The sequence below is a fragment of the Nakaseomyces bracarensis genome (assembly GCF_045282275.1).
Source record: "Nakaseomyces bracarensis strain CBM3 chromosome Unknown Scaff8_0, whole genome shotgun sequence".
Lineage (NCBI taxonomy): Eukaryota > Fungi > Ascomycota > Saccharomycetes > Saccharomycetales > Saccharomycetaceae > Nakaseomyces > Nakaseomyces bracarensis.
In genome coordinates this window covers 779,792-797,722 of record NW_027263969.1, presented here as the reverse complement: position 1 = coordinate 797,722, position 17,931 = coordinate 779,792, and the positions used below count along the sequence as shown (strand labels likewise).

The 17,931-nt window shown below is 37.1% G+C and overlaps 8 protein-coding genes across 8 annotated transcripts; 2 read left to right on the top strand and 6 right to left on the bottom strand.

The window, feature by feature from the left end:
• Positions 1-354: 354 nt before the first annotated feature.
• DTD1 (D-tyrosyl-tRNA(Tyr) deacylase) lies at positions 355-807 on the top strand (the record flags this gene model as incomplete). Its single annotated transcript, XM_071052376.1, has 1 exon — positions 355-807. One exon carries the CDS (start codon positions 355-357, stop codon positions 805-807), a length of 453 nt encoding a protein of 150 aa, XP_070906997.1.
• A 1,250-nt stretch (positions 808-2,057) lies between these two features.
• Positions 2,058-2,822, top strand: RNJ42_02210 (uncharacterized protein; the record flags this gene model as incomplete). Its single annotated transcript, XM_071052375.1, has 1 exon — positions 2,058-2,822. The coding sequence occupies one exon, from the start codon at positions 2,058-2,060 to the stop codon at positions 2,820-2,822; it is 765 nt and encodes a 254-aa protein (XP_070906996.1).
• A 481-nt stretch (positions 2,823-3,303) lies between these two features.
• Positions 3,304-3,885, bottom strand: TIM22 (translocation channel protein TIM22; the record flags this gene model as incomplete). Its single annotated transcript, XM_071052374.1, has 1 exon — positions 3,304-3,885. The coding sequence occupies one exon, from the start codon at positions 3,883-3,885 to the stop codon at positions 3,304-3,306; it is 582 nt and encodes a 193-aa protein (XP_070906995.1).
• Positions 3,886-4,228: 343 nt separating this feature from the next.
• Positions 4,229-5,677, bottom strand: RRI1 (COP9 signalosome catalytic subunit RRI1; the record flags this gene model as incomplete). Its single annotated transcript, XM_071052373.1, has 1 exon — positions 4,229-5,677. The coding sequence occupies one exon, from the start codon at positions 5,675-5,677 to the stop codon at positions 4,229-4,231; it is 1,449 nt and encodes a 482-aa protein (XP_070906994.1).
• Positions 5,678-6,393: 716 nt separating this feature from the next.
• Positions 6,394-9,702, bottom strand: GDH2 (glutamate dehydrogenase (NAD(+)); the record flags this gene model as incomplete). Its single annotated transcript, XM_071052372.1, has 1 exon — positions 6,394-9,702. The coding sequence occupies one exon, from the start codon at positions 9,700-9,702 to the stop codon at positions 6,394-6,396; it is 3,309 nt and encodes a 1,102-aa protein (XP_070906993.1).
• A 975-nt stretch (positions 9,703-10,677) lies between these two features.
• PRR2 (serine/threonine protein kinase PRR2) lies at positions 10,678-12,684 on the bottom strand (the record flags this gene model as incomplete). Its single annotated transcript, XM_071052371.1, has 1 exon — positions 10,678-12,684. One exon carries the CDS (start codon positions 12,682-12,684, stop codon positions 10,678-10,680), a length of 2,007 nt encoding a protein of 668 aa, XP_070906992.1.
• Positions 12,685-13,635: 951 nt separating this feature from the next.
• On the bottom strand, positions 13,636-14,262 carry NOP6 (Nop6p; the record flags this gene model as incomplete). The annotated part of the gene is made up of 1 exon (XM_071052370.1): positions 13,636-14,262. The coding sequence occupies one exon, from the start codon at positions 14,260-14,262 to the stop codon at positions 13,636-13,638; it is 627 nt and encodes a 208-aa protein (XP_070906991.1).
• A 666-nt stretch (positions 14,263-14,928) lies between these two features.
• Positions 14,929-15,786, bottom strand: RNJ42_02204 (Rho family protein; the record flags this gene model as incomplete). Its single annotated transcript, XM_071052369.1, has 1 exon — positions 14,929-15,786. The coding sequence occupies one exon, from the start codon at positions 15,784-15,786 to the stop codon at positions 14,929-14,931; it is 858 nt and encodes a 285-aa protein (XP_070906990.1).
• Between the last annotated feature and the right edge of the window lie 2,145 nt (positions 15,787-17,931).

The following is a 17,931-nucleotide window of genomic DNA, read 5'->3' as shown; positions in this document are numbered from 1 at the left end:
GATGGGCTAAAATAAAAAGTATCACGTGACAAGAGCAAATTTATTTTTCGCGTTTCCTCTTTTTTTATTTTACGAGATAATTTTTTTTCGTGTTTTCACGGAGATCACATGACCAACGCAGTGATAGAAAAAAAAGGAACCAAGAGATGGCAAAAAAAAAAACATGAGTCAATACACTTCGTTTGCTTTTTTGATGGTTGAGGGATATAAGAACAGCAGTTTTCAGGGCAATACACTATATTAATAAAGGGTACCCTCCCATTCGTCCGTTTTGTTCAGTAAAGAGAGATCCCTTTTTTATTTTTGAATTGGTAGAAATATAGTTAAAAAGTGTTTATTGGACAGTTAGCCAAAATGCGTGTTGTGATACAAAAAGTTAGTGAGGCGATGGTCCGTGTTGACAATGAGGTGATCTCCAAAATATCACGCGGGTATATGCTCCTTGTTGGAGTTGGAACAGAGGACACCGTCGAGGACATCGATAGGTGTTCGAACAAAGTGCTGAACCTGCGCCTCTTCGAAGACGACACACAGTTCTGGAAGAAGAGCATCCGAGACGTCGGCGGCGAGATCCTGAGCGTGTCGCAGTTCACGCTGATGGCCCGCACGAAGAAAGGAAACAAGCCTGACTTCCACCGCGCACAGAAAGGCGAGCACGCCAAGGAGCTCTACGACCAGTTCCTCTCTAAGCTCCGTGCAGAACTCGGCCCCGAAAAGGTCCAGGACGGCCAATTCGGAGCAATGATGAGCTGTTCCCTGACGAATGAGGGCCCAGTGACAATCATCGTGGATTCCAAGGAGACATAACACCTCTACACCGCACTTGAGCGATTTTTTTTTTTTTGTTAGTTCCTTATTGTTCTATACATTTCGATTTTTAAAATTTTAGCAGATCTTTCTGTTCTGTTACATAATGTACGTATGAAAAAAAGAAATACCTTTTTTTTTTTTTAATGGTTTTTTTTTTGACACAATTTGATTACCCTATTAGGAAGTCGAATTTCCCAATTTGAAAATCAAGGGTCCATCTTCCCCTTCAAAGGGGAGGGAATGCCCGGCATCTCATCCCATGAAACAGTAAATCCCGGGTATGCACCAGTACACCACATATGCAGTAAGAACACGTCTTTAAAAAGAAACGATACAATGGCTTTCTCTCCGATGATAGGAGCAGCACATAAAAAAAAAAAGGTGTCTCTCTCAGTATTATAGTGCGGTACTTTCTGTTGTGATTACAAATGCAAGAGAAGAGAAGAAGAAGACATAAAAAAGGGGTGATCCCTGAATTCCTCTTCTAAGCAAAAAAAAACACGCTCCTCTAAGGAACGGCTATAGAAAAAGGGGAGGACCAATAAACAAAGAAGAAAAGAGTGATCTGCTTCGGAATTACAAATCATGGAATAGAAAAAAGCTAGATCATCCCGTACAGAAACATCCCAGGGGTAGAAAAAAAATAAAAAAAAATAGGGATTGTCCGAAAAACAGAACTACAATTCAAAAAAAAGACCGGAAATCCTTAGACCAGCCCGTACAAATCTCCTTTCTCCAAAAATAAAAACCTCGGTCTTTGCATCACGTAACACCGTTAAAAAAAACTAGACCATCGTCCCTGCGGAGTAGTAACAGTGATTGTGATTGCAGTGCCCATTTGTAAGACACCAATACCACAATATACCACACCACTACAATAGAATAACAGCAATACAAATACAAATACAATACAACGTAATACAGCAATGCAATAGTACAATACAATACACCCAGAGCGTTAAGTGTAAAAACGGGAAAAAAGGGGGTTAAGCGCCATATCGAATTGGGTTTATTGTGTATAGAGAGACATCTAAGCTGGAAAAAAAAAAAAAGGGGATCTTCATCATTCTATGAAAGTAAAAAGTATATAAAGGGCCCACCTTTCTTGCCTCTACAGATCCGAAATTCCTCTTTCTCTTTCTCTCTTGTAATTGCGATAAAAAGAACAATATAATACTTTCTTATAACTAAACAAGAAAAGAAATATAAAAGTAATTAAAATATACTAAAAAATAAAATAACAAATAATGGGAGCTGCTGGTACTTTCGGTGATATTAGTTTGTTTTCTTTGAGATTTTTCCAATTGGCCTCTGCGGTCATTGTATTGGGTACTTTGGGTTACGTTGAGACCGGGTACCATTTCCATGGTTCCAAGAGATCTAACTTCGTTTTGGCTCAAGCCGCTATCTCTACTTTCTACACTTTGTGTACTTGTCTATTGACTCTAATAGCCCCACAATTGATTCTAATCGGTCTATACTGGTCTTGGGAGTTGATCATGTTGCTAATGTGGGTTGCTGCCTTCATTGTTGACGCTAAGGTTCACGGTGACTTCTCCTGTGGCCACAACAAACACACCGCTACTTACGAGAGTAAGAGAGGTTCTATGGAAGACTACCAAAGATACGGTGGTGAGTACAACCCATACACTGGTAAGTACACTGACAACCTTTTCAAGCACCCATGTAGAGTCGGTAAGGCCTCCATTGCCTTCGCTGGTCTATCCTTCGTTTTGTTCTTGATCTCTACCTCTGTTCTAGGTGCCCGTGTCTTGACTCCAATCTACAGAAAGTACGGTATGTCCGGTATGTTCATGTCCGGTACTTCCATGAACAACAAGTTGAACAGATTGCACGGTTTGACCTTGGACCAACCATTGGACGGTACTGACTTCGCTCAATACGATGCCGAACAACAAGCCGCTCACGACTCTGCCTCCTCTCAAGAATACAACCAAGAGAAGTTGAACGAACAGCCACGTGCCTCTGGTGACACTGCTGTTCAAGCTTAAATTTAAAAAAAAATTACTGTTCTAGGTATAAACTAGATCATTTTTTTTAAATTTATTACTATAATCTATATTCACAGAAAAGAATTGTTCACTTCACATCACAAACTAATAATTTTATCTTTTTTTTTCTAAACCCTAATAATAATATACTAATTTTTTTTAAATGAGGAAAGAATATTATGTGAACTAGAAAGTTGGTTTTCCCGGTCTTTCGAAGTTTTTCACTTCGATATTCTCCTTACATATTTGATTTTTTAACTTCTAATTAATAATTTGTTTAATTTTAATAAAACAAAGCAATAAAATAAAAATCTATAAATTTTACTCTATTAGGCTTTTGATGATTGATCCGTCGTATTTGATGATTTTTAATGCATTTTAGTTAATATCCAACTTTTTATATGTAGGTTATATTTACAAGGGAAACTTTATGGTAATGCTAATTTTGCTGTCGTGGTTATATTATTGATGATACTGGTCTTTATTGTTTGAAATCATTTGCTGGTGGTTTCCCATCTTCACTCTTCATGTACATGTCGATAGCTGCCGAGAATGCTGCAAAACCAGCACAGCCGATTAGTGCAGCCTGAGGCCCACTCTTGTAGGCAAGACCACCTCCTGTTATGCAACCTGCAGTTATACCGTTATATATATCGTTCTTAGCCCGCAGACTCTCCACTGAACACTCCACACCAGCGTAAATCATACCGATGTAACCGAAATTCTTGGCACTGGAGTAAGCCCTCTTACCCATGTCGGCAAATTGTAGCTTCACTTGTTGTCTTAGCGGCAGGTCAGCCATCTGTTGTACAGGACTAGGCCCACCACCGGGTACGGGCGTGTGTAATGGTGTATCGTAGGCCATCGAAGCCATGAAGAGACCAAGCACACCACCAAGTGCGAAACCGGTCGCACCACTAATTACTGACTTCCCAGGACACGAAGACATGAAATTCACAACCATCTCAGCTCCTCTCTCACCTTGCTCCTCAGGTGTTAGCTCATTGTATGGTTTTTTGTCCGGAGGTGACAAATATTCCAGTCCGAAGCCTTGGTACACCATTTCTCTTCTATAATGAAAATTGTTTTATTGTCCTTCCTGGGGATCTTTGCAAAAGCTTGATTTTAGAAAATTAGACAAATTCTATCACGTAGCGTTTCTTGTAAAGGAATCCGGTGGGTACTTAAGGGCTATACTCATCGATAGTTTTAGGATGTGCTGAAAGAAACCCTCGCCTTTTGTCGACTTGATTTTACTTCATAGCAGTCGCCTGATTTGTCGTTCTTTGTGATGTATAATTAACAATTAATGCCCAATTTAAAATATCATAATCCTATCGAACTAAATACGTTATAGTTTTTATTATGGTTTCTATAAATTTATCTGATGAAATATATTATGCACGTCAATTTTTAGGTAGAGAGAAAAGTTCCTTGTACATTCTCAGACGGTAGTACTGTCGTACCTTATGTTGTAATAGCTTCTGTTTATAGCTTTCGTATTCTTGTTCCAGTGTTTCGTGATGATCATCCATATGTTTATTATCTAATGAGTCCTGTATATTATCAGGTGGAAGGCCGAGATTACTTCGCAGAGGCCTTTCTTTGTTCTGGAATATGAGACCGTACCTTGAGGACTCAATTCTTGGCATGAGCTCTGGGCGTCGGGGAAGCGTCTCATGCGTAGGTTCAAAGTTTCTATTCTGTACAGAAAACCCATGGTTTTCGGTTGCTGTATGTACACTGCTTGCAATACTGTCTAATGCACTGAAATTTCTGTCTTCCATATCTATATCGCTGCTGGTACCTATGGAGGATACACTATTTGAGCGAATTGGATCAGAGGAGCTCAAAAATGGCATGGCGTTAGTGCTTCTGGTTACATTTTGATCTTCTCTATTAGGTGTTTCAATTCCTCTCGTACTTAATTCGAAAGTGTGACTACTACCCATAATAGTGGCTGGTGCAGTTAATTCACCACCAACCTGTTCCGCAACCTTAGATTCAGTGCCTAGGTTTTCATTAAGAAGTTCGACATCCTTCAGATTATGGAACTCGGTAATAGTTTCTGAGAGCTTGTGAAGCAGTTTTCTTTCCTGTTTCCTACTCTCTTCGCTAATAGGGTTAATCTCTAATTTATATGGTGGTTTAAAGTTATTTAAGGAAGAATCAAACATTGCCGTATTCAGTTGGTAAAACTCAGTATTTCCATTACCATTTTGGTAGGTTCTGAAGGACTCCAGTCTTATCTTTTGGTTCTGTACACTCTTGTGAGGATCAATGACTATAGCCAAATATGGGTCCTGGTGCAATTGGTTTAGACTTTGGGTCTGCATATCAATCGAACTAAGCCAGCAATCATAACCTGGGTGGGAATGATACCATCCTATGATATTCAATTTCTCCTCATTCATAGTATCGGATTTCTCTACCATTTCATTGTAGTATTGCACCATAAATTCGTATGACTCCAGATGGGCATTCACCGTAGTTTCTGTCCCTTCCACCGGTAACTCAAAACAATCAAATATAATAAAAGTATCCCCAATAATATTACCCAGCAACATCCCCATTACTTCAATGTTACCTCCTTTAACACTATGTTCCAAAATTTTACATGAAGCTAACCTTGATATCATAACAAACTGATAATATTTAGGGGTTTTGGGCTTCGTTATATGCTGTCTATTCTTCAAGTTTCGAATAGTACTTATTAGTTCCTTTTGATTTGGTAAGTCATCACCTATCTCAGTGTAATAACTCCCAGGCCTAGAGTCATAGTCAAAACTTTGTCTGTCATTACTGAGTAGTAGTTGACGTAGTTCGGTGGTATCTAAATTTGTGATCTCAATCATATTATACACTGTAGTCTACACCTGATCATATGGCTATTGGACTTTAACAAGAATATCTTATATCTTCATATCACTTGGTTAGAGACTTTTTCTTCACAGGTCCCCCGCGCCCTTTTTTTTTGAGTTACTACTATAAGAAGAGATATGTTAAAGAGTAACTTCTTGTTAGATAGTACTGAAAATGCGTTTATTAACCATTAAATAGAATATATATATACAGTTTAAGAGAATAAAAGATTATAAAACAATGTCTGTATGGTACAACTTATAATTGGATATTTTGGCTATCTTTTCCTTTTTGATATAAATTATTTGTATTTTAACTTTATTTTATTTTCTAAAAAGAGTTCATCTGCCCTTTGGTGCAAACACATCCTGTTTCTACACTACGAATATATATATAAAAATGAAGAGGTTGTTGTACTGAATCTTTTTTTCTTTTTTTTTAATCGTTTCCATCATAAATCATTAATATGAGTTGTCATGTCAATCATTAATAGAAGATATTATTATACTTAAAAGTCTAGTGGAAAGGGAAGTAGATTCTTGTGTAGCTTATAGAACCTTATAGTTCATTGTGTTGGTCCCGATTTTAATGGTTTTTTTTTTTATTTTGTTATTTCGGTATTCTTGGTATGTACATTTTTTCACCTTACCAATAGCATAGGGAAAAAAATTGTACCAGGGAAATAAGTTCTATACCATTATCTGCGCAATTACTGGTAGAACTTCTCCGCATCTCTTTTCAATTCACCGATAAATTCAAGGAACTTACCAATATTGACATCAATACCAAATTTGTAGACATAAGAACTTGAGAGATAACTAGACAAAAGAACCTTCAAATAGTTCTCAGGTATGTTCTTCAAAATGTCGTCCTTACCAGCCACGTCAATCAAAAGCTGAGGAATAATCTTTTCCAACAACAAATAATTACGAAGCGTGAGATCGTTTAACCAAAGTTCCTCAGACTCCACCAAATCATCATTCAATTTGTTGATAGTTTGAGAGAGGACGTTGGAAAGCTCAGAAATAGGTGTCCCTGTTTCCTGGTTGATCTTCCACAATTGTCCGAACTCTTGACGAGCATTATAGCCAATTCTCTTTTGGGCTTCATTGACATATGCCTCATATAGTGGAGATTTAATAAATTTAACACCATTGGCAGTCTTTTCTCTGGTTGCAACGAACTTGTTGACAAAATCATCGTCACTCAAAGCCAGAGAAGCTAGAACCTCTAAAGAGGATGAAGTAACACCACCCTTATTTGCGGAGGCATCCTTGAAAAGTACACAACCATGAGCTTCTAGAGCCAACTTAGCCGGCTGGGCAATGAATAAGTTTGCACCTTCAACAATGTAAGGAATTTTACATTTATCAGTTTTCTCGTCAACAAAATAATGCAAGTTGTTCAAATTAATTGAGTTTGGTCTACCACCACAAGGGACAAATACATCAACATGATCAACATAGTTGAAAATCTGGGTATGGAATGTATTTCTGAAAGTGGTACCATTAGCGACAATGGATCCATTTGGCAGCATGACATCCATATCATCAACGGAAACAAAGAAACCAGAGGCACTTAACTTCGACTTATCAAAGTCCTTGATCATCTTTCTTTCATGAGCCAATCTAACCAATTCAGGTTTATCGATACCTTCAGGGTCGCATAAAACACCTGATCCATCTAGTAAACCTACATAAGTCTCATTTGGTGTAGACAAAAGAATTTCGTTAGAACCCAAGTCACCATCAGGACCACCGGTTTGGAACTTGGCAACTTTGGTGTCCTGCAAGCCAAGAGTTTCATATAGTTCATTAACGTAAGAACGAACACCTAATGAAGTCATACCGTATTCATCATGAGGAATACCACCCAAATCTGGAGACTTACCAGTCAAGAAAGACTTCCACCATGGGCAATTTCTGGAGCGGGCGTGATTTGTTGCCCAATCTACAAAACCAGCAGAGCCTTCATCTGGGCCAAAGAATAAAATTTCTTCCTTTTCTAGTAGATCGACATATTTTTCCTTCAATGGATCCCTAATGAGAATATCGATCATGGCATCAACATATTGTGAGAATGCAATGAAGGTTTGATCATGTTCGACTAACCCTGGGTTCAACAAGATGACACCCTTGGAACCACCTTCTGGGATATCCTTATTCTTTTTTTGTTGTGTGGATGCCAATTGGTAGTTCTCATCAATAACGGTTTTAGAATTACTTTCATAGATATCTTGACTTCTTGAACAAACAATTCTAATACCACCACGAGCCACATCTCTAAATCTAATATGGAAACCCTTGAACGTGTTACCAACAACAAAGAATAAACCGTATGGAGTCTCTGGGTACTCAATCTTAGGCATGACGAGTTCAGGTTTTAATCTGAAAGAGATAGCTACTTTTCTTGTGATAAAGAAGTTTGTCTTCAGGATACTTTTATTGAATAGGTTCAAAGTTTGAAGAATTAGGTAGTCAGGTGAATCATTTGGAATAAACTTATTCAAGAAACTTTCGAACTCTTGATCATTCTTGAAAGGTTCAATTTGTTCCAATCTTTGGTAAGAAAGTGTCTTTTCTAAATTCTTGGTATCCTTAGGAGCATAATGTACATTGGCAAAGTTTTTGTAAAGCTTTGAGACAACTTTATAGTGTTTCTGTAAAGCCTCAATGATAGACTCTTGAGACAATGTCTCGTTTCTCAATTTCCTCTTCAAGTTGCTGATCACTTCTAGAAGTGTTGTATCACTGTCCTTGATGGTGATTAGTGATAACAAAGATTGGTAATCACTCCCCAATCTATTGATGAAGTGGTTGATAAAGATTGCAGCCACGTGCGCATAAACTGCCTCTTGAGGAGAGAACCGTCTCTTTGCGCTAACTCTAGTAAAAGAGTGGTTAGGAATGGCATAAAGTAAAGAGGCTTCTCTTTCAACTTGTTTGATGGAAAGTTCCAAGTCATTCTTCAAAACTTGTTCGGCTTGTTGCGACCTCTTTAAGTAAATAGAGAAAATAATAATATCGTCGTATGGCTTATCATTAGTCTTCAAAGATGATCCATTATGGTTGACTCTGAAAGACTCCGAGTAGATCTTAGCTGGTTTCAATTTGTAGTAATGAAACAAAGAATTGATAGCGGAGAAGTAACTTTTGGTGGTGAATCTTTTGTAAGCGACTAGCATTCTTATTTCATCACTATCCTCTACGGATTGAGTAGTTCTGATTACTGGACCCTCACGTTCTTGTACCAGTTTGATCAACAAACCGTACAATTTCTTGTTCTCCACAGAGGTGACCTGAGCCATCGTGGTATCACTGATTGAATCAATGTTACCCTTTAGCAAATCAGTGCTGTCAATCTTGAAGTCCGAGTCCTCATATTGACTCTCGTAGACAAAAGTTAGCTTCAGTTCACTTTCTGGGGCGGTGAAGGATACTAATCTGCAATTGCCCTTTTCCTTGCAATCCAGGAACAGTTCATCGATCTCCTCATCCAACTCATATGGTGGGTTTTCAACAAGCTTGTTTTCAAGGTCCTCTTCGGATCTCTTCTTACCTTCCAATTGTTGGTCAATACCACCCAAATCAGCTGGATGTTTCTCTCCTTTCTCTAGAAACTCAGGAGCCACAGAATTAGACTCCATGAAGATGGCATGGTTACCAGCAGTGACAATTCTGTTCTTGATGTTAAACTGTTGTGGTTGCACACCAACAAAGTTAGACTTGGCAAATGATTCCAACTTAGAAGCATACAGACTATGGATAATATTTGCCAACAACTGAGGAGTCTCCCTAGAGAAGAACAAGTCATCAATTCCAAGGGAGTTGTAGAACCAGTCAACTTCCTGTTCGATCAAGTCATCAGGGATGAAACCTTGCTGATCTAAAAGATCAAGAACTTGCTCCCTTTGTTGCTCCTTACCAGGAAACTCAAATGCATGATAATCAGAAATTGAAGATATAGAAAGCGCAGAAATCTCTGGCACTTCAGGATTTCCTAACCTTTGTTTAAACATTAGGGGTTAGCTTTTTTTTTTTTTTGTTGAGGGGTTAGTTTTAAATTTTACTTCTCCTAAATAAAATTATAACAAAAATATTATAATATTTAAAGAGTAGGCGGCTATTTTAAAAGAAAGACCAAGAAATAAAAAAATTTGGGCAATTGAACGAAAAAGCGCTTACCTTATATACTTTTTGAAAATTCCCGCCGAGGTCATCCCTCCTGGATGAGAACCCCTCAACCCTTCCCCTTCAGCTTCCCCTTCAGCTTCCCCGTCTCTTGGACCCCCCGTTACCCCGCAATTCCTTCTTCTTCCCGCCCGTTTTCTTCTTGCAATTCATCCTTCTACACGTATTTCTATAGAAATCTTCAACATGCTTACTTCCTACTCCAACTTCTTAGTCACTCAAAAAATACGCTTGTAGAAACAAACACCCGTACAACGTGTGTGTTGAACTTATAAAATTACCCGGACTGGATTGTGTTAACAAATTCTATTCATACATTTTTATCAATTTTTTTTTCTCCGCGTGTTTGTGTATACAGCCCTACGAATTATAAGATGCGACAGTTTCTGTGCCAATAAACCCAAAAGGATCTTAGTAAATCATAATGCTTTTTTTTTTTTTATTGTTTAGTGCCTTACATTACCCCGCACTACCCGGAGTGTGTAATAAGTTTTGGAGGGAGTGCTTTAATTAGATCATTGGGAAGAGAAAAAAATGTGTCAAATGAAAACCTCGGAGGTCGAATCCCGGACTGGTGGAGTAGTTGGAAATGATAAACAAATTGGGCAATGTGGCAATGTGGGCTGAATAAAAGAACAGCGCCATGGCAGATTGGGGGCAATGGAAACGGAAGTATATTTGCGCCGGTAGCTGGTAGCTGGGAGGGGGGAGAAAAAAGAAAGAAAAGATCATGGAACATAAAAAGTACTATTTATTAAATTATAAACGCAAAAAAGGCAAACGCGAAAAAATAAACAAACTAGTTAATACTGTATTTGGGACATGTGTGCACCTGATGGTGGTAGAGTTGTATGGGTGTGTGTAGTACGAAACATTCGGTGATGTGGGTCGGAGAGCTTGTTCCTATGAGAACATACCTCTATGTAGCTTACCCAGTTGTCTGCCAGGACGTTTCCGATGGTGGCTCTACATGCTGGGGATATATCTAGCATGCGGGAGAGCACTGGGTGTGTCTCCTCGGGGACTGTTGCGAGCGGGTCCATCATGCCGCGGTTCCTGTTGACGTAATTTTCGTAGCGCGCGACTTCGCTTTCGTAGAAGATTTCTTCTTCTAGAGAGCGTAGGTCGGGCTGGGTGTTGTCGAGCGGGGTTCGTTCCAGTAGCGCCAGTAGCACGTGGCGTTTCAGGTATCTGCTGGTGATGCGCAGGTGGGGTTCCCGGAACTTGATGAACTGTGTGAACTGCAGGTCTGAGCAGCGGGGTTCCCGCCAGGGGAACCGTTTAGTGACCATGCACAGAAATATCACAGCTATAGACCATATATCGGCTGGTCGCGGGTCGTAATTCCAGAAATATAGCACCTCGGGGGCCAGGTACGGACTGCTGCCGTGGACCCCGTGGCTTCTGATGATTTCACGATGCTCAATGTATGGAGAGCTGAATACTGTGCTGCTGCCAAAATCAATGATTTTCAGTGTGCCGTGTTTATTGACAACACAGTTGTCGAGTTTTAGGTCGCGATGTCCTATGCCGATATCATGCAAGTACTTCACGCCGTAGAGAATCTGTTTGAAATAACAACAGACCTCGACGTAAGACAATTCATTGCTGGCCACAAGAGCATATAAATCAAAATCACAGTACTCCATCACAGTGTATAGGCAACCCTTCTCGTAGAAGAGCTCGTAGGTCTCTATAATGTTTTCGTTGTCTAAAATACTGCACATGGTATATTCTTTATGTATTCGCTTTATTCCTCGGAGCCTCGCTAGGCGTCTATTTTCAATTTTCCTTTTGAAGGATCTGCTTGATCTTTCAGTTACCTCACTTTCAGAAAGCGTGTCGGTGTCATAATCGTCTTCGTCTTCATCTTCACTAGAGTCAGAAAGCTTTGCTAACTCATCTAAGGGAATATCATGAAAAATCTTAATAGCATATAGTTTCTTATCCTTAGCGCCTATCCTTTTTGCAAGTTTAACCTCACCACTAGCTCCAAACCCTAATACACCGGGATTGTTTTGATTCTTAATTATTTCAGAATTAAGAGGTATATCTATCAATTGATACTTTTTCCACAATTTTTTCATCTCCCATGTGTTGCTCAAAAATATGGACAAAATATCCTGGTCCTTCTCAAATTTCATTTGACTACTAGAATTGGAGTTCCGACTTATAAAATTCCTATTAGGTTGGTTATTCTTGGAAGTGAATACACTCTGTCTGTTTTTACGGAAAATATTAGGTATTTTGTAAACTTTACGATATATTATTATTTCGTGGTTTTTTTTCTTCTCATCGTAATCTTCTTTCTTCAAGATGAATCTTTCATCAATCCGACATCTTACAGGAGACCATAGTAGTTCAGTATTTATGACGGTAACATTGGGCGGCATTAGATAAGACAAGTCGGCTTTGTAAGGGCCATCGGAATCCTGTTCTGATTGAAAAAGTATTTCATCACTATTCTTGCTAACAACTGGGGGTTGGAATGATATGTTTGTCGAATGAGAGTCCTCTCTCGCATGTGAGGCACTACCTGACAAGGTATTACCATCTTTCCTGTCGATTACAGGGCCTGTCCAAGTATAGGCTTGATTACGTATGAGTTCGTTAGGGATACTAGTTGAGATACCAGTACCTAATGTTGATCTGGATAGTACTTGCTCGTGTATGGTAAATTCCGCTAAACCTGCTATTTGGTAAAAACTTTGGTCTTCACTAAGTAATTCCTGTAGACTAGTTCCATAACTAGTCCTTTGATTTCCATGTAACATCGATTCCTGTTGGTTTCTGTTTATGATACTTTCCATACTATTTTAGCAAATCTTTATTTCAATACGAGTTATATAACTATCAGCCATAGAAAATATGTACTCCATTTTAAGAATATATATCGGAAGCAATATTGTGAGGAAAGAGAATGATCAAGATAAATTTAAACAATAACATTCCTTAAATACTATACTAGGGTCCATTGTGTTGATCATAACGAAACTAAAATAATCCCAAATACAGAATATTTGCGGACTAATAACTTATGAGCGAGTAATACCGATTTTCCTTGTCGTTGTCGCCATAATAGGATAATTAAGGGCCCCCAAAGGAAAAGTAAATAAGTATTAAATGTTAATGAAGTGAATGAAAAAAAAAAAAAAAAAAAAAAAAAAAAAGAATTAAGAGAATAACTTCATTTATTTGTCTGCAAAATAATAAAGAAATGGAAAAGAATGGTGTAATGGACTAGCTGTTTATGGTTGCTACTATTTCTGTACCATCGAAAAATGGAACTTGTTCCCTATTGTTACGAGCGGGGTTTTTGTCATTTACGTTCCAACTACAAATAAAAGAAAAGCGATGATGCAAGTGTAATTTTACATTTCTTGATGAGAATAAAAACTACGTCATTTATACAGATAGCATTGTTTTGTATGAATGGAGAGCATGTTTTTTGTAGAAGGAATAAGCCTATTTCTACAATGGAAGACATCAGCAATATAATTGCTTAGATTGTTATTTCTTTAGAGTGGGGTTGAAAAATATGTGGGTTGGTTTTGTATTTGTCCGGTTTTATGTATTAGTTACACAAAAAAGTGAAAAAATAATAGCAAACAATATTAAAAAAAAATAAAACTTTTACAAGCATTCCTTGAAAAACCCAGTGTGTAGAGACGTAGATAAATAATATACAATAAATAGAAGCTCTCCCATTGTTACTTTTTTACTTGGTATGTTCTTTTTGTAACCTTTCTCAGTTCAATTCATTATTTGATCATTCTTGCACGATCAGGGTGGATACCAGCAGCAACAGGGGCTTCTTCTCCATTTGCTGAGGTTGCAGGTTTGGTTGGCTTGCTCATCAGCTTTTGCATTCTCTCTTGTCTTTCAGCCTCGAATTTTTCATTTTTCTTCTTCAACTTTTCCAATCTATCTTGACTATTACCACCACCACCAACCGTGAGCTCAACGTTGATACGTTTGTCTCTCAGTAGAGTTTTATTCTGAAGCAACGCTATATCCATACGTCTCTGAATAGTTTTCTGATCTTTGTCACCATCAAATTCTAGAAAAGCAATACCTTTATCTCCTCTTACTCTGATTTGGTCAGGACCACTACTCTTAAAGTGTACTTGGAGCTCAGAAGCTGTGACATCCTTAGGTAGACCACCCACAAACACTAGGAATCTGTTACCACCACCATTCTTCTTACCTTTACCACCACGACCTCTTCTTGTTTTTCTCTTCTTCTTTGGAGCTTCGCCTTCTTGAACAGGATTTTCTGGTTCTTCTAGCTTCCTCTTCTCAGCTACTTCTTTTTCCTCTTTGGATTTACGAAACTGTAGGGCTTTCAATTGCTTCTTGGTTAACTTTTTCTCGTCTTGTTCAACCATTATATACTTTTTTTTGTGTGTGATATTGATTTTCTGTTCCAAGATCAAGAATACCTTAATATCAGTTGAGAATAAAGATTGTTCTTTATATAGTCAATAATGATTAATGACGGTTTTGAAATTTTGCGATGAGCATCGGCATCGGCCATCGATTTTAATTTTTTTAATTTTTTTCCATGACATCCTCACCTATCGTATATAGTTACATATGTTTTTTAGGATATGAGGATAATAGCTTTACTATTAATAAATAAAACTAGAATATTAGATTAAGTAATTAACTTAAGAACGTATTATATAATAAATAAAGGTGCGTAAAAGAAAATTATAGAAATTTAATGGGAGCTATCTCCCAAAAAATTTGCCATACGGAAAGAATAAATAATTTATAAGAGTCTATAAAGCTTTCTTGATAATATCCAAGAATTTGAGTGATTTTTTATCCTCAATATCATTTTTTTTTTGTTTTTTTTTTTATTAATGTCAGTAGTACAATTTTGGCATTTTGGTACCTATTCAAAAGGTTAGAAGTTAATATGCATTTAGTACACTGACATTGATGTTATTCGTCATAAACAGGGATTATTTGTCGTCATAATATTACAATTTTATAGTCCTTTTATTGTGATAAAGAACATATATTGGTGGGATTTCTTGCTGTTTTCATTATAAAATAACACAGATACAACCCTTCTTACGCTCCCACTTTTTTATCTTAGCGAGTTTCTTCTCAGATAATTCTTTCGAATACTGTCTGTTAGAAGAATTAGGTCTTGACGCTTTTGAACGCACAGATTTAACTGGTGTTGACGCCTTAACCTTCTCTATCCTTTCTGGTACATCTTCTTTTGAGTCCAGTGGTTCACTTCTAACATGAACAACATTTTGATTGCTTACCATATCATTAGAACTCTTTTCGTAAAAGGAATATTGTTCCCTAGAATTATTCTTAGAGATTTCGGTTTCCTTACTACTAAAGTACTTTGCTACTTCATTAAAAACGTCTTTTACTCCATCATTGGTTTTAGCCGAGCAACGTACAAATCCCATCAATCTTTGAGAGGCGACCAGCTCTTTTGTTAGTGTGTCTAGAACCATGCTATCGTCATCGCTTTCGTAGCCGTTTCCTGTTATTTCATAAGATTGATCAGATTTTGTTGCCACTAATAGAATAGGTATAGTTTCGAGAGTTTCGACATTTTTTATGTAGTTCCTGAGCTCTGGAATCCATTGAAACTTGATATTGTTAAAAGCCCTCAAATCGTTGGCAGGGAAGCATGCTAGAAATACATCTGTTTGTGGGTATGTTAAAGGCCTTAGATGGCCATGTTGATCATCTCCAGGAGTATCCCACAGATTAACCTGGTAAGTATCCATTGTCTCTTTGTTCTGGACTGTTGTCAAGTACTCATCGAAAAGAGTAGGATTATACTCACTTGTAAAAGTATTAGTAGTGTACGACATCAATAAGGAAGTTTTACCGGTGTTACTTTCACCCACCACCACACATTTATGAGATTTCATTATTCAAACAAGATGATGTTGCGGTTTGTTGGTGTTCTTCCTCTTCTTTTTAATATCTATGTTTAGTAAAATAAATTTGTTTCTTTTCTTCAATTAGATAAAACTGTTTTCTTCTTAATGGATTACAGTTTCAAGAGTCAATTAGTAATGCGTTTCTAAAACTATGTACTCTAAAAAACAACCATAGAATTGACAGAAATACTGAAGTTCAAAGAATATTTAATAAGATTCTTTACCGTTTAAACAACACAAAACAAAAGAGCAATCAATTTCTGTTTTTATCTCTCTAGCCTAATATTTAAATAGTCTTGATTATTAAATTTTATTATTTTGTTAATGTTTTCGTTTCTAGAGGTGATAACTATGAGCAATTAACCATGTATAGCAGGAATGGTCTGAGAAATTGAACTTACTAATAGCGATAAACACCGATAAATAATAAAAATAACAGAAAGACCAGCGAGGAAGTAACCTTAGTTAACGTTTCGAAGAGTGTATAAAGATTTTTTATTCTATTCAATTATCATTTGTGAAAGAAGAGAAGTGCCTTATAATATCAGAAGGTGTGTACTTATATATATTAATGAGATATAGTACCTTGAAATTCTTCGATCGATAGGGGAGGTGGGCAAAAACAGAAAATGTCCTAATATGATGGGAAAGTTTATTGATAAAGGGTGAGAGAGAGAGGAAGCAGAAAATAGGAACTCTTAACTTATTTCTATTGTATTTTTCTTTTCAACTAAAAAAAAAAATTCTATTCCTACATGTTTAACGCCAAGAGTTGCCCTGTGAACCATCGTAGGCATGCAGGGAAAACTGGAATTATATAATTATAAGAGAAGAAGAGAAGAGATAAAGAGAGGGATTGGAGAGGATAGAAAATAGTAAGATAGCCAAAGAGAGAGAAAGAGAGAGAGAGAGAGAGAGAGAGAGAGAGGGGGAAAAAAAATGGCGCTACTAGTTTGTTGTCATTTTCCTTATTTCAAATACGAAGAAAGGTATATTTTTATATTTTTTTTTTAAACAGGAATATCAACCTGTATATCCATATAGAATATCATGTAGGATATAAGCAAGTTAAAAACGTTAATGGAGGGTGACAGAGATTATACAGTTTTAACCAAGTATTACAGTTTTCCTTTCTTGTAAAACGATCGAAGAAGCAAGAAAAAATGATTGTACTAGATGCGATTCGATGTAGCCATGTCAAACAAACTCTCGCAGAAGAACATCACACGGGACATCTAAAAGAGTTTTCCCGGTATTTTGGACTCGACTCGATGAGATAATACTTTAGAAGGCTAAGAAAGTGGAAGAAGAGAACTACGAGAGTTAAAAAAAGTATATTCAAACGAGGTTTTCTATGCAAAAAGGGTCCCTATATCTTCTCCTGCTTTTCTACTAATGTTTTTCTTTTCTTTTTAAATTTTCTCTTCCTTGTTTCTTTTCTTTTTCTTTCTCTATGAAATAAACCAGTGTGACTATTATTTCCGTGCACCGGTTTTTTCTCTCTCTCTCTCTATTATCGAAATCGAACCTCGAGGATTTCGAAAAGAGTGATTACACGATATTCCCAAAAAAAAAAAAAAAAGAAAGAAATAATCTTACAATACGCTGTAGATAGAATAGTTATGACGAAAGAAGTACAAATGTAAAGCCAATGATCAAGAAATTTTTGAGCGGGATAGGCAATTTTTTTCCATAATGTCGGTCAATTGTTATTTACCCTGTGTTTTCTCTGTGTAATTACAAAGGACTCATTGTTCAAGAGCTAAAGAGATATAAGAAAGAAGGGGAGATAGATACAATAAAAGAAAGCACCGTGGTACCACTGATGCGTCAGTATCAGGTGTTGAAACAGTATGGCTTATTGGCTATTGAAGTCATACAATAAAGAAAAATCTAAGAAATCTTCTTTATAAAGAACGAAACTAAATAAAGTAGCCATTATAATAGAAAAGAAAGTAGAAGAAAGTATAGATGTCGATGAGGGGAGACTAAAATCTGTTGTTTTTTTCCTCTCTAAGTAAAAAAAAATTTGAACAGTTAGCATTATATCCTATTGAATCTCTTCTTACTCTGCGCAATTGATCTTAGTCCAAAAGTTTATCCCGCTAAGTATCTTTCCCCCAGGAACAATAT